Below are 16,515 nucleotides of genomic sequence, written 5' to 3'. Positions count from 1 at the left end.
TATCGCGGCCGTGCTATGAGTTAGCACAGTTTAGTGAATCAAGCCCTATGTGTGCAGGCAACAAACGTTACTGAGTTTTATGCACAAATAGCGCACCCAAGGCCGGTTCTAGACTTTTTGCCGCCCGAGGCAAATTTGTGAGGATGTCGCGCCCCCTCAATAGGTATCCGAGCTGGAGAGGTGGTAGCAACCAGGAAAGGGGAGCAGCGGGAACAGCAGTAGGGAGAGAGGTCAGACCTCCAGGGACTCCCCCGTCTGTGCTCGCCCTCCAGCTATTTTTGCTAAATTAAATTCAGCCGGCAGCGAGCGGGGAAGCAATTACGCACTTACTTCCTTATTTGCGTTCCACCGCTGCGTCACTTCCTGCAATGCCACCCACTCTACTTCAGGTGTCTCCTAGGCGTCCTCCTCCTTCTCCCCCACACTGCTGGATCATTTCACTTGGTAAGCGTTATGCACTTTCAATGGTATGAGATTATGATTTACAATATATTGCCCACGTATGCACGTCTTACAAGTATCTGTGATTCTTGTACTGTATTAGCACTTTTCACAATTTTGCATAGCGATTGATTTTTTGCATTGTTTTTTCACCTACTGCATGGACTGTTTACCCCAAGGACTTTTCATCACTAGTACAGAGTGTTTTGTTTCCCTCAGGGATCTTCCACATTGTATTCACATTGTATTCAGCTCATGGGGGATTTCTGATTACACTCAGATTCAGAAGGTGGATTTTAAATGTTTTTAATTTTATTGTTTGAATAATCCTTAATAAAGATTTGATACATTTTTTTCCCCAACTGTGGATGCTTTTGGTGAGATTAATTATTTATTGGTCTCTGTAGAGGGCATCTTTTCTTATGGTTGTTAAAAACCAAGCTGACTGGCTTTTGCAGTTCAATTTTCTGAAGAGGTGTCAATTTTAACTGCACAGAAAGCTGTTTAGACATCTCCAACCATTCCACCTTCACCCACTTGAGGTAGTCAGGAAAGGGGACACCAGGCAGTCTTTCCCTGTCACTGCAGATCACCTGACTCCACCCCTCTGCTGTTGAGAGATTAACTCTCAGTGGTCAGCACTGCAGCTACAGAAAAGTCTCATAATGATAAGAATTGCTGTGCTGGCCACAAAGAGGTAAAGTATAAGCAGCAGGAGGAGATGAGTGAGGGAGCAGTGTGTCCAGTGATTGCTGCTCCTTAGCTAAGGAATGCTCCTTGCAACTGCAAGCTTTTGTGAGTGGATCCCGAATCACAAGACTTTCTAAAGGGGATTTCTGTGGAATAGCTGCATCAAATATGTAAGCTGTGTGAGTAATCGCATTGTCTTTTATTTACTCTTACAAGCGCGTTGTTGGGAGCGTGAGGTAAGACTTTAGGGCAGATTACAGAGGAAACAAGACGAGAGGCAGAAGACAGAGGTGGTCTTCACATGGACCAGAAAGTGGAGCCAGAACCTGAGTAAGGGTAGGAACACACTAGGCAGAAATGTTATCGTTGCGGGAAACACTAGCGTTAACGCACAAAATACAAGTCAATGAGACGCATGAAAAGATGCATGTTTGCGTTCTGCAATGTGCATTTTTAAAAACGCTGAACTTGCTGCATGTTTTTCCAAAATGCATCTAAAACGCACCTAATGTATGTCAATGGTGACGCAGAGGTATAGAGTTTTAGTGCGTTTTGTACGCTTTTTTATGCATTTAAAAAAAAAAACAAGTTTGATAACGTATTTCCACTTCCTAGTTGACTTCCTAGCGATTAGCATAAAACGCATATAAAAACCGCATACAAAATGCACAAAATATGCATTTTTATGTGCGAAATGCAAACGCATTAAAACACAAGCAAAACACAAGAAAAGCACTGCAGAAACAGAGGATGGTTGAGGGATTTGCAGGATGGAGTGGGTGCAGCTGCAGCTGGAGCCATATACTTGGCCACAGATTGATCCAAGCACCAATCTATGACATGTAAGAGGCTCTTTGGGTTGTCTACCAGTCTACTAGATGTTTCAGTTACTATGAAGTGTACATAACTTGCACTTTACCAGTATTGTGTCTGATAGGGAGCCTGCACAGAGCACCAGCACCTCTTATGTGTGACTTCAGGCCACTTGCCATCCAGCTGCTATCATGCTTGCCTTTTCTAATGGCAGGCCAGGGGATTTCCTGTCGTGTCATTACTGACTTTATCACATTACTATCTATTTATAGAATGCTAGGAACACACCATACAATTTTGTGTTCGATAGATGGTTCGATAGATAATTTTCGTCATGTCTGATATTATTTTTGATCGTTTTTCTGGTCGCTTTCTCATAGAAGTGAATGGATATTGATAAGAAAAGAGAATCGAGTGAGAAATCAAGCGGAAAAACGATCAAACTGAAAATAAACCGAAAAACCGCATTGTGTGTACCTAGCAGGCTAGCATAACAGACTGTCTTATCTGGAAGTCCTCTGAGTCATGAGCTGCTGTGATTCCCAATTCAAGTTGACTTCTGTTATTAAAGCTTGCTTTACTACAGACAGCCAGGGGCGTAACTACAGGGAGCAGCCCAGTGATGATCGGAATCAGCAAAATTACAATTTTGCAAAATGTTGCGTACATTTTCGCAATAACGCCTATGCGTATTTACGATTTGCAAACTAAATTGATTTCGCAGTCATTTGTAATTTCGCATGAAAATTTGCGTAATTTTCGCGAAATTTCGCATAATCTTGTACCGACTTTGGACATGCTATCGACACCAAAATTGTTACCTACTGTATGTTAAAGGGAATAGTGGGTACAAGGGAAAACAAATAATTTTCCAAATAGACCTTACAGTTTTTGAGATAATCGATTTTAAAAATGCAAAGAAAAAATGGTTTTTAAACTCTGAAAAATTACAGTTTAAAAAACATTTTTTTCTTTGCATTTTTAAAATCAGTTTTCTCAAAAACTACAATGTCTTTTTAAAAAATAAATTTTCTGCCTTGTACCCAATATTCTCCTTAACTTATGTACCCATTTTGGTAGCAATAGCATGTATGGGGGGGGGGGGGGGGGTTGCCATTGGGTAGCTCTCTCCCTGGCCACACCCCCTGCCACTGCCCCGTCTACCTGAACGCTGGATGAAAATCTCTCTCTCCTTCCCCAGAGGTCACAAAGTGGGCCCTAGCAGGCCAACAAAGTGGCAGAGAGCGGCATAGATGGCGGCTACCCCTCTCCCACATAGACTGCATAGATAAACTGAGCAGAAAATAGAAAAGAAAACCGACAGACTAATGTGCTCCCAGCCTCAGCTTATTACACTCACTCTGTCCATCTCTGATGGAGCAGAACTGGCTCTGCAGACTTCTCCAGGATCACTACAGTACAGAAGACTTGGGGAGAGGTAGAGAGGTTGGTGGTAGAAAAGTGTTGTACACAAGACCCTGCTGCACAGTGTCTACCAATCGTTGTCTGCAAAACTTTGTATGAAACCTTATCAGTGGCTGAGCAGATGCAGTCATTAGAACAATTGTGCAGTGAGCAGCAAAGCTTTTCTCTCAGTGTCATTAGTTGTCAGTCTCTCAGGACAGAAAAATTAAACTTCTCATGCTGCATCCCCTGCAGGGTCTATTGTTACGCCCATGGTTATTCCTTCAACTTTCATGAACTTCCTGCAGGATGTTCCCTAGGTAACTGTTTAGTTTGCCTATGGCTAAAAACTGCCCTATACAAGGTATAGTGGTTTTTAAAATGTAAGACTTTAAAAGGAACCAGAAAAGACTATGGAAGAAATGATTGTCGACTCCTTTTTGGAAACTGCTACTAGTCTGGCAGCTGTGCTGATCCTTTGCCTTTAACATGATCTAAATGAGTCATTGTGAACAAGTATGCAGATGAGATGTGCTGATCTTGCAGGGGCCGTTGGCTGCATGCTCATTCGGAGGCCAAAATATCAGCATGACTTCAAGCTGCTGCCAATTTAAAAAAGGAAATAAGACCTTCTATACGCAGACACCCTTTTTTGCATGTAGTGCTTTTTTTTAGTACTTTGGATAATTCTTAGATATAGTTTGAATTTTAAATGCAATCTTGCGAAGCAATGCACATCTGTGTTTGAAATCCAATTACGTTGTGTTAGGCTTGCCTTACATTTTTTTAGAGCAGTTTGCCGTGCTCCTGCCTGTGCCGTCTATCATTGTGTATTGTGAAGTCCATGAGTGGCTGGGTGCATCAGACCACACATTTGAGGCACTTTTCGATTGCACTTCATTTCATTCAAAGGCTTTATACAAAAACCGTCAACAGTGGCATAGCTACAGACAATGGGGCCAACAGATCGAGGCAACCCTACTCTATGGATATGAGTTGAATGCGCAATTTCCATTTCCATGCAATGCACACTGTGTATAGTCCATGAGCACTTAGACAAAGTCAGAGCGTGGAGAAACAAAGTAAACACATCAAATACCACCTGGGCTCCCTCCTCCTCAGGGCCCCATAGCAGTTGCTATGGCTGCTATGGCTATTGCTACGCCCCTGACCATCAAGATGGTAGATTACATATTCCTCTCATCTCACATATTATGTAAACAGTGTTACTATTGTACCTGGGCTATTTTTTTAACTGCCTTTAGCTTTGCTCATGGACAATAATGCAAACAATAATTACCTTGTAAGGCCCCATTTCCATTGTGCTGCCACGCATATATACGCAGCGCATACGAACGCACGCCATCTGCATTTGCATGCGTTGCGTGGCTGATTCCCATACACTGTAGTGAATGGGACAGCCCTGAGTTTGGGAAAAAAATGCGTGCAGCATGCGTTCGTGGACCACAATGGTCCGCAACACATGCAGTATGAACATCAGACAGTGCAGTCTATGCACTTTTGATGTCGTGCATGTCTGCCTCCTGCACGCATTGCTGAAATCCAGACGGCAACGTGTGTAGTGTGAACAGGGTCTTAATCATCTCTCCTGAGACACTAATTATCCTACCTGTGAATGTTTTTGGTTTTCTGCAAAACATGCACTGTTGGTGGGCCTTGAGGACAGGGTTGGGGAAATGTGCTCTAGAGTGTTTTGGAACAAGGCAGCCATTGGATGCTGCCTCTGCCGCGAATGCAGCATGTGTACCGTCACCGAGAATAGCGAAGGACAACTATGAAATCATATTTCTATTCCGTGCATGATATCAAGGTTAAAAAAACATTTTCCTGTGATTTAATCATTTATTATTGTTCATTAGGGCAACCCTTAGTAACTCGGTCTTTCCAACTGTTGTAATGGACTGCACTGTGATATATAGAAAAAAGGAGGGGACGTCTGCAACACAAGCATGGAAATAACCCACCAAGTGTGCTAGGGCTCAAATGTATATGGCACAAAGGAGAGGGTAAAGAAAGCCCTTAATAACAGCACCACTGGGAAAGTACAAAAGTAATATATTTTATTTCATGATTCAAAAGGTAAATATATTGACACAATGAGATTCAACATAATATTAAAAACGGTACTTATCCGTTAGCCGGGCGCATCCGGCAGGTGGCGCTAATTACTATTCCCCCTCCAGGCCAACATGGATAGTAGGGAAAGATGTAACTCTGGTGGAGTTTTGTCGCCACCTAGAGGATGTGCCCGGCTAACGGATAAGTACCATAAAAACAATTAAAACATACGGCAAAGATAAATCACTGCTGCAACAATAACAATAATATATTCATTAATGTGGAAATAGTAGCATCACAAAAGATATACCAAAATACTAATAGAATATTTAATTTTAAAGCACAGTGGGCATCTAATCAAGAGCCCAACAGTGCTGTGAACCCGGGTTCAGTAATAATAGTGCAAATAACAATGACATAATTAATAATATAGAAAAAATCTGTGCAAATCAGCAAGTAATTAATACCACACATTAGGTGTGGTATTAATTACTTGCTGATTTGCACAGATTTTTTCTATATTATTAATTATGTCATTGTTATTTGCACTATTATTACTGAACCCGGGTTCACAGCACTGTTGAGCCCAGTTCCAAGTTTTATACAATCTACATTACATTTTCATTCAAGTTAGAAAAAAACAACAACAATATCTCATCAGTAGCATAGCAACAGAGGATTCAAAGGTTGAGACCCGACCAGGGCCCCCTGGACCTGAGAGACCCGCATAGGGCACCCCTTCAGTTGCATTAGTACCGTCATTTTATCATGTTGTAGCGGTAATTACCCTCTCTATATACGCTTTGAATTTAATCTATCATGAATCAACTATTCCTTTTTTTCTGCTTATACCTTTCTCATCCAGTGACTGTCCTTGGAAAGCTGATTTTGGAGGACTACGGTATTTCATATGATTATTATACAGTATCCAAAGATACTCTCCAACCTGCTATCTCCACTTCTCTAACACTATACGGATGTCCTCCCCGTGCATCACTTGCTCACTCACGAGGCTACAGGATTTCTTCAGAGCAGCTCCTACTCTATGGAATACCCTCTTTCCCGCCATCAGGCTCGCTCCCACCTTCAATTCATTCAAGCAGGCCTTAAAGACCCATCTGTTCGCCATTGCGTACAATGCTTACCCTCCATCTTCATAGCTCCAACCACCTCCCTTGGATGTACAACCCCCTCTCCTATGTGTCCCTCTCCCCCACTTCTTAGATTGTAAGCCTATTTGGCAGGGCTCCTCCCTACGTGTGCTCTTCTCTGCCACCATAATGACTCAGTGATTCATCTTCTATATTTATCCCTACATTTCAATAAACGTATCATTGTTCGTCGTTACTTCACTGTTTTGCGTACCATTGATTATCCAAGTAAAGTCCCCGTGTAGCATTGTTTATTGCTGAAATGCCTCCCCTATCTATTGTACAGCACTGCATAATATGTTAGCTTTTTATAAATAAAGAATAATAATAAATACAGTGCTTGGGTAGGGGGGTCCAGAATGAAATTTCCTCACAGGCCCCTGGCTCTGTGGCTACACCACTGCATCTTACTGATCATCTCTAGTCTGGATAGCTGACCAAAGATAACTAGTGTTGTCAGTGGCATAGCTAGAGATTTTTGGGCCCCATAGTAAAACTTTCATAGGGCCCTCAGATGTAGGCACACACTCTTGAGCAACGCCAACTGCCCCTACCCTATGGATATGAGTTGATTGGGCAATTTACATTCTCGTGCAATCTACACCGCATATAGTCCATGGGCACTAAGACAATATCAGAGGGTGGAGGAACACAAGAAAGTAGTGAATACACCAAGTACCACCTGGACCCCCTCTGTTTCAGAGCCCCATAGCAGAAGCTATGGCTATTGCTATGCCCCTGAGTGTGGTAAAAATAAAGTCCCTTACCTTTATTTCATATACAAGAGCCACATTGTCATCACCCTCTCACTGATATCATGCAATAAAAGATTGAGGAATTAAATATGACTCACCCTGTAGAAGTGAGAGGATCCCCTGTGTATGAGCTGTTGAGCCACTGAGTCTCATCCACTATGGTGCGGGCATAAGGGATACGGCCCACGTCCTTCACAGTCATCATCAGATGCCGAGAGCAGCGCAGGATCCTAACAGCCTCATCATGGGGGATGGAGAGGAAGCTGATGCCATTGACCTCTAGGATCTGATCTCCCACCTGTCAAATAGTAGGAGGAAGTTAATTGCCAATATCAGAAAGTTAACAAGTTTCCGTTTTCAAAATGAGCAAAAGTGGAATTTTGTTAACTGACTGAAATCTCTCAGCTGGAGTCCCAAAGCGGAGTAAAGAATTTTAGATACAGTGAACTTGTGTTTGGTCTGGTGGACCTCTCTGGTTCTTCAGACTGGCATTGTTTTTGTTCCTCCTACCCCAGGTTTGTCTGAAACCTCTTTATTGATGTAACAATGGCGTATACCAGCTCTTGTTGAGTAGTCAACCATTTTATTGTCCACAGTCTTCTTTAGAATAATTGTGGTTCCCAAGGAAGACTCTAAGCCACTGCATACCACCTCAAAACTAGGGATGGCTGGATACTGTACTGGTTAAAGACACCACCTTTAACATAGGAAACCAGGGTTTGAATCTTGGCTATAGCCTGTTACCTATTCAGTAAGGAGTCATTGGGCGACACTTCCTAATGCTCCAGGGTAGCCTACTAAGCGTGCCCTTGATGGCTGCAGCTCTCAAGTGCTTTGAATCAGGAGAAAACTAAAAGTGCTATACAAATGTTAGCATTGTTATTATAACAGATTACACATTGTAGGTCAATGATAACATTTAAAGTGTGTAGAAAATTTTGAATATTGTGCAGAAGGTCATTTATTTCAGCAATTCAACTTAAAAGGTAAAGCTAATATATGAAATGGACTCAGTACATGTAAAGCAAGATATTTAACCACTTCACCACTGAGGGGTTTTACCCCTTGACCACCAGAGCAATTTTCACCTTTCAGCGCTTCTTTCATTAATTCGTCTATAACTTTATTATTACTTATCACAATGAAATGAACTATATCTTGTTTTTTCCGCCACCAATTAGGCTTTCTTTAGGTGGGACATTATGCCAAGAATTATTTTATTCTAAATATGTTTTAATGGGAAAATAGGAAAAAATGTGGGAACAAATTTATTATTTTTCAGTTTTTGGCCTTTATAGTTTTTAAATAATGCATGCTACTGTAATTAAAACCCATGAAATTTGCCCTTTTGTCCCGGTTATAAAACCCTTTAAATTATGTCCCTATCACGTTTGGCGCCAATATTTTAATTGGAAATAAAGGTGCATTTTTTTCAGTTTTGCTTCCATCCCTAATTACAAGCCCATAGTTTATAAAGTAACAGTGTTGTACCATCTTGACATAAATATTTAAAAAGTTCAGTCCCTAAGGTAACTATTTATGTATTTTTTTTTCATTGTAATTTTTTTTTTTTTTTTTTTAATTACGAAAAAAAAAATTATTGGGGAGTGTGGGAGGTAAAGAGTTAATTTTTAGTGTAAAACTCATTTATTTGTATGTGAAAAATGATTTAGGGTGTAGTTTTACTATTTGGCCACAAGATGGCAACAGTAACTGTTTGTTTAATGCAACCTGCAAGAAGTACTAGGAGGCTGAGAACGTTTTTTTTTTCACAATGATCGCGCTGCTTATCGGATAAGCAGCGGATCATTGCGGGGCTTAGATCAACGAACGGGAATGGATTTTCCCGTTCATTGATCTACGGGCGAGCGGCCGGCGGCGTGTTTACTAGCGGGAGTGCGCGCTAGAGCGAGCGGGAGCGCGGGCAACGGCGGGAGCGCGGAAAGTACGCATTTCTCCGTCCCTGGGGGTGAAAGGACGGAAAAAGGGACGGAGAAATGCGTACAGGCGGGGGTAAAGTGGTTAAATCTTTTATTTGTTATCATTTTGATGATTATGGCTTACAGCTTATGAGAACCCCAAAATCAAAATCTCAGAGCATTAGAATATTGTGAAAATGCTCCATATTCTAGGCTCAAAGTGTCAGACTCTAATCAGCGAATTCATCCAAAACACCTGCGAAGGGATCCTTTTTCATATATTAGTTTTACCCTTTAAGTTGAATTACTGAAATAAATGGACTTTTGCACGATATTCTAAATGTTTAAGTTTCACATGTACTGTTCAGGGCTCTTTGGTCTTCTGTGCTAGGTGACAGTTGTCATCAGCTAGTATAATTGAGGACAGCTGCTACTTGCATGGTTAGGATTTAATGTACTGTTTATGATGCCTGTGCTGCTCAGTCACCTGAAAAGACACAAGAGGTACAGTCAGCCGTGATAGAGCAGAAGTTAAATGAGAAACAAGCTTGTAAGGATGCGGTGAAGGCATCACTTCTGCTACTGATCATCTCAGCCCCGCCAGGGAGAGATTGGTTTTTGACCATGTACTGTTTTTCACAACTGTATTGATAGGGTTGAATCCATTAAGGCTGGTAATGACACCGAAAGTGATGGCAGAAGTGCTAGAGATGCCAATGAGCATGCAGATGAAGGGTAGCATAACATGAGAATCAGCAGGGAACAAAAGGCATTATGGGCAGCTTTAGTAGAAAAAAACATTCCACAGGTGCCTCGTGTGGATGATAGTCAGTCTCAGGTAACATTATGGCAATTTGGCAACCAAATGCATAAGCAAACTGTTGGGAATTGGGGAAACTACAGTGGCTTGCAAAAGTATTCGGCCCCCTTGAAGTTTTTTACATTTTGTCACATTACTGCCACAAACATGAATCCATTTTATTGGAATTCCACGTGAAAGACCAACACAAAGTGGTGTACACGTGAGAAGTGGAACGAAAATCATACATGATTCCAAACATTTTTTATAAATCAATAACTGCAAAGTGGGGTGTGCGTAATTATTCAGCCTCCTTTGGTCTGAGTGCAGTCAGTTCCCCATAGACATTGCCTGATGAGTGCTAATGACTAAATAGAGTGCACCTGTGTGTAATCTAATGTCAGTACACATGCAGCTGCTCTGTGACGGCCTCGGAGGTCGTCTAAGAGAATATAGGGAGCAACAACACCATGAAGTCCAAAGAACACACCAGACAGGTCAGGGATAAAGTTATTGAGAAATGTAAAGCAGGCTTTGGCTACAAAAAAGATTTCCAAAGCCTTGGACATCCCACAGAGCACTGTTCAAGCGATCATTCAGAAATGGAAGGAGTATGGCACAACTGTAAACCTACCAAGACAAGGCCGTCCACCTAAACTTACATTGAGTGGACATTTGAAATTTGCATTTGTCAAAATAATCCTGTTAAGAAATTCCATTTAATTCATGTTATTAATGTCATCAGGGGCAGAAAAATGAGGGCTATCATTCAAAAGGACTACTTTTTTTTCCTAGGACTATGCAAGGGTCAAGTGGGCATGAAGCACACAGGGTAGAAAGCAGATTTTAACACCTGTTTAGAAAGTTGTTCTTGGTTAGGTTGAGGAATATCTTCCTACAGTAGTTATGACAAATTCTGTACTTACATTTAAAAGGAGCGTGGATGCCTTCCTAACTGCATTCACAGCTATAATAGCTAGATGTATGAAGGTTAAAGAGTGTTAACCCATGTGGCCATTTGTTGCTCGAGATCAAGGTGCAGTGATGTTTCAGAGGTTCAGCTTGGAGGGCACGTGGTCAGCCTAGGTAACTATGAAATTATGGGTAGGCAAGAAACACAGTAGACTTTGGTGGCACTACACAAATGGTCAAAAGTTGTCAAGACATTAAAAAAAAATAAAACATCTATGAGGTAGCTTAACCCCTTAAATGGACACCACATTTGGCAGCGGTGTATGTCTAGATCTGGAAGTCCAGTATTGCTTATGGCCTTCATTGGATGGGGAATGAATGAAACAGCTGGCTCATCCTGTATGATTGGGATTCTGCAATCTCTGTGCACAATCATCACTCAGCTTTCTCCGCAGTAGGAATGGACAATGAGATGCAAAGTCTTGAAAATGGTCCTGGGCAGGACTTGATTGGTCCATTTTTTAACTGCATACATTTACATACAGAATTTGTTTAATCCTGCATAACATCAGAAAGATTTGAATCTCATTCATCATTCCTACTCCTCAATACTTAGTGGCCTCGAAAGACACATGGCAGACTCTATTCATCTTCAAGTGCTAAGCAGGATTTTTGCTAACTCACCAGCTACATCAGTTCAGCTGCTTCAAGTTAAGTGGCCACATTTTGTAAACTTGATGGGGAACATTGAGGCTCAATTGGTCAAATCTGAATGACAATACATGTCTGTTTTAATGTACACAGTTATGTATCTATGACGAGGCAGAGAAACACAGAATGAAAGGCTTGATTCACTAACCGGCGCTAAACGTTAGCGCCGGTGTGAAAAGCCATTTTTTGCCCCTAGTGCGCAAAGCTACTTTGCGCACAGCCCCGCTCACTGCGCGCACAGCACGGGTGCACCTATATTAGAGCGCGGTGCGACGGTAACGTCGCACCCGCTGCACCTTAAACGTCGCACGGTGCATCGGGTGCCCCCCGAACCGGCGCATTAATGTGCCGTTTCAGGGGCACCCGATGCACCGTTATCAAGGGGCAGCGGGTGCGACATTATCGTCGCACCGTGCACTAATATAGGCGCATCTGCACTGCGCGCATAGTGAGCGGTACTAAGATTGATGTGTGGGCGCAAACTACTTAGTGCCGTAGTTTGCGCCCACTAAGTGATAGGGCTCACTAACCGGCTTAGCGCCGGTTAGTGAATCAAGCCCAGTTCGGATAAAATAAAATTGGGTCAATCTATTTGAAGGAAGTTTTAGATCTTTGCTCAGAGATGAACTTAAAGTCAAAGAATAAACTTTTATTATTCTGTGGATTAAACAGGGAAATGGTAAACCCGACTGTAATGTGGTGGGGGAGTGGTTCTCACTTGCTCTCTCTATGACAGTTAATACAGTGGGCTCGATTCACAAAGCGGTGATAACCCAGTTAAAGACTTTAGGCGTGATAACCATTTTATTATGCCTAAACTCAGTTTAGGCATGATAAGTTTAGGCATGATAAGTTTAGGCATGATAAGTTTAGATAAGTTTAGATCGCGTGCAAAGTCCCGCACGCAAAGCAGCGCCATTAAACTCTATGCAAAGTGCACCAGACTTTGCTAGCGCAAAACTTTTGATCAGCTGTGCACTGCGGTGCTAACCCAGTTGGTGCTTAAACTTATCACGCCTAAAAACTTATCACACCTAAACTTATCATGCCTAAACTTATCACACCTAAACTGAGTTTAGGCGTGATAAAGGGCTTTTCACTAGCGTGCTAACTGTTAGCACCGCTTTGTGAATCAGGCCCAGTGACAAAATCTGAAGGGATGCCTAAATTTAAACCGGAGTTGGAGTTGAGTCTCCAAAGAGCATACATGCTCCAGCAACAACTGTTTGAGGAGGGACTTAACTCTCTTTAGTTGGCATGATAATGATGATTATGATAGTGATGGTGGTGACAGCAGTCATTGTCACTGATGACAACAACAGAGGTGCTGAACCATAGTAATAGCAATTAAAACAATCCAGAAGGTCCGCACACTCAGTTGTAAAATAAAGTTTTTGTTTATTCACATCTCATGATTAAAGTCCATTCACAAAACCAATGACTGTTTCGGAGCAGGCGGTGATTTGGAGAAGTGGTACTTCTGCCCTAATGGTTGCACAGAGCTCAACCCCTGGCTTTCACTTCCCCTTTGGCATGGGGATTACTCAGATATGCACTTTCCTTCCGTTTTGTAACCTTTCAGCCATACATCTCAGCGCTATGCCATTAGTTTTGTATACAATCATATTTTGTTGACATATGGTAATAACATATCATAATGAGGTGCCAGTATGGCAGCAAATTCGAACTGTAAGGGGTGTGGTTTTGCTGACATTACTGCTTGTAAGCCTGCAATTGTTTGTTGTCCACTGTTACCCTTTTGTTTGAATACCTTTACAAAATGGCCCCGCGGTGGCTCTCAACCGGTCGTTGGTTTTGTGACCGGACTTTTGCCACGAGACGTGAATAAACAAAGATTTATTCTGCAATTGAGTGTGCAGACTTCTGGATTGTTTGAATTGTTGTTGATGAGGCTCACATTCTAATGTCCCTACAACATTCTAGGACCTCTAAATCCCTGCATATTCCGGCAGAGGATGCAAGAAGAAATCTCCCCACCTCCGACACAAGCTACCATGTCTACCCTTTCCCTTGGCACCTGAAACTGAAATGAAATGGAAAGGTGATTTCCTGTTATCAGGGATTGTCATCTAGGCCGGCGCTGTCCTCAGAAGTGGTTAGACATTCCGCAGAGCATTTTCTTGCCCTGCTTTCACCTTGAAGTGAATAAAGTCTGTGAGGACTTCACAGTAATGATCTATTGATCACTATGAGACACAATTTATCACTGCACACCGGACAGGTCCTGAATATATTTACTCCTCTCAGGGCCTCCTAGCCGGTGCCCTGTTCTGACTCGGGAATGGATGTAGTTATAAAGTGTAATGTTTAATGCGGAGATTAATAAACTGGCCTTTATTTGAAAGAGAAAGAGGTAGCATGCAAAGAGCAACATTCTAAATGAACTGCTCAGAAATCAATACCCATTGTTCTGTCTACTCTAAACTGATGAAGTCTCCAACTGGATTGGTTGGTTGTGAACTTTGGAAATATATAAAGAGAAGATCCTAGCCACTTCTGGACGTAGCCAATTGAAATCTACCCTCTGTTTGGGACTTGTTATCCCTGCAAGGGCGGAGATTTCAATTACCACGGCGTACGCTCCCGCTGCTACCACTGATTGCACCATTCTCCCGTCGCTGCAGCCCACTCGCTCTGCTGTCACTATGACACCAGAGCTCAGTGAGCCGGTCAGGAGCCAATGAAATCGGCCAATGAAATCGGCTCCTGACTCCACAAACGTTGAGAGCGACAGGTCCGTGCATGCGACGTCAGTGAGACCCATTTTTGTACCAGAAACTCTCTGGTCCTTAAAGAGGAACTGTCTCTAAAATTGTAAGTAAAATGAGCCATAAATTACTTCTCTTCTATGTTGCTGGCATTTTAGTAGTAGAAATCTGACATTAGCGACAGGTTTTGGGTTAGTCCATCTCTCCATAGGGGATTCTCAGCATGGCCTTTATTCATTATAAAGACACTCCCTGAAAAAGATTTAGACACAGATGCTGGCCAGCCTCCCTGCTCACCATACACTTTTTTGGCAGTTGGATGGAGCAACTGCCATTCACTGGCCCATATGCAATTCACTTTTTAACCTGAGTTTTCTCCTAGGTGATAATTTTAAACTTGTCAATAAAATGCCTTTTAAGCGACCAGAAAGTGCAAAAATAATTTTGTTAGTACTTTTTACCACCTTTTTGGTACTTTTTTAGTTGAAAAGTGCTGGAAAGTTATTTTAAATCGAAGATGAAACATTATCTCCTAGGAGAAAAATCAGGTTAAAAAGTGAATTGCATATGGCCCACTAAGTGCATTTTGAAAATAAAGAAATCCCTGTGAACCCCCATGAGGAGATGGGCTAGTCCAAAACCTGTCGGTTTTGTCAGATTTCTACTACCTGTGTAAGTGACAGCAACATAGGAGAAAAGTAATTTATGGCTCATTTTACTCCGGAAGAAACGTACTTCTTAATTGTATATGTTTGCATAGATTTTAAATTTTATGCGACAGAGCTCCGTTAAGGGGCCAGAGACCACTGGTACTTAAGTGGTTAAAGTCATAAATAACATTGTGTGAAGAGCAGCAGTGTTACCTTTAGGCCAGTACTTTCAGCCTCTGAGCCTTGGTCCACGCCAGTGATGTAAATCCCCAGGGAATACTCAGCACCACCTCGGATGAGCAGGCCAAGGGACCTTCCCTCTCCCAGTACCAGGTTCACCTGAAGAGAGGGAAACACATAACAATCACTGATTAATGCTTACCAGAAGATGTACGGATGTACGGATATAAACCTAATGATGTAAGCATATAAACCTAATGGGCATGTCCATCCAAGACTAATTCTTCTATTTGGGGTGGAATTTGGTGAGGTCAGTCTGAGACCTGGAACCCACTAGAGCGCTTTTTGGATCGTTTAGGGAGCGCTTTATACTGCTAGCAATTTCCCTAAACACTCAGCCAATGTAAATAAATGTAACAAATTCCTCAGTAGCATTTGCGAATAGCAAAATCGCAATCGCATGACATGCAGCATTTTGGGAATGTTTGCGCTGCATTGTAAAGTATTGAAGCACTGACAAATTGCTCATGAATCGCTACACATAGCAATTTGTGTGCGATTTTAAATTACTGCAAACTGTAAAATAAAATAATAATTTGAAAGGACCAATCAGAATTAAAATCGCTAATCGCAAATTGCTACCATAATCGCTGGCAAAAAGCTTACACTTTTTAAAATCGCTACCAACATCGCCGGAAAACGCTTATGAAATAGTTTACGAAACACTACTTAAAAACGCTAGCAATTTGTAGTGGGTTCCAGGCCTGGAACTGATAGCTTTTTAAAACGTTCAGGCCTGACACTTACAAAGTACCCTCCAGAGATACACGGGTGTTTAACGGGCTTAAGGTGGCCATACATCTATTGACTTGGCGGCAGATCAACCATCCAATTCGGTAATTATTATCGAATCAGATGAAAATTGGTGCCGCCAAGAGCATGCCAATGGACGGTGCGACCAAAGTGGGGCTAAAATTGGGGGCATGTATCAATCGGACAGTAGCGGCAAGCCATATCAGGATGAGTGACAAACACGATAAACCCCAGCAGCTGTTCCCACTTATGTGAAATGTGCCGTATACTTTACCTGTCTGACGCTGGCTCTGTCCACAATCTGCATACAAGCGCCCCCTGTGGTTGCCAGAGTATCATAGGCGAGTGTGTGATGTCCCACATGTGCCCATGTATACACCAGCAACCATGTGAGGCGCATGTATGTGGATTGCGGATGAAGCCCAGAGCCAACCGCGGACAAGGACAGGTAAAGTATACTGCACCGGGC

General features: G+C 42.2%; 1 protein-coding gene across 3 annotated transcripts in view; it reads right to left on the bottom strand.

Annotated features, from left to right (window-relative positions):
• WHRN (whirlin) overlaps positions 1-16,515 on the bottom strand; it is a 384,594-nt gene that overhangs the window by 92,747 nt on the left and 275,332 nt on the right. For all 3 annotated transcript variants that reach the window (XM_068248275.1, XM_068248276.1, XM_068248277.1), the window contains 2 exons: positions 15,267-15,392; positions 7,432-7,631 (listed from right to left, as the gene is read on the bottom strand). In XM_068248275.1, coding sequence (XP_068104376.1) covers positions 7,432-7,631; positions 15,267-15,392 — 326 coding nt within the window. The remainder of the gene's footprint in view (positions 1-7,431; positions 7,632-15,266; positions 15,393-16,515) is intronic.

Source organism: Hyperolius riggenbachi, chromosome 8 (assembly GCF_040937935.1).
Source record: "Hyperolius riggenbachi isolate aHypRig1 chromosome 8, aHypRig1.pri, whole genome shotgun sequence".
NCBI classification, from domain to species: domain Eukaryota; kingdom Metazoa; phylum Chordata; class Amphibia; order Anura; family Hyperoliidae; genus Hyperolius; species Hyperolius riggenbachi.
This window is presented reverse-complemented; position numbering and strand designations above follow the sequence as displayed.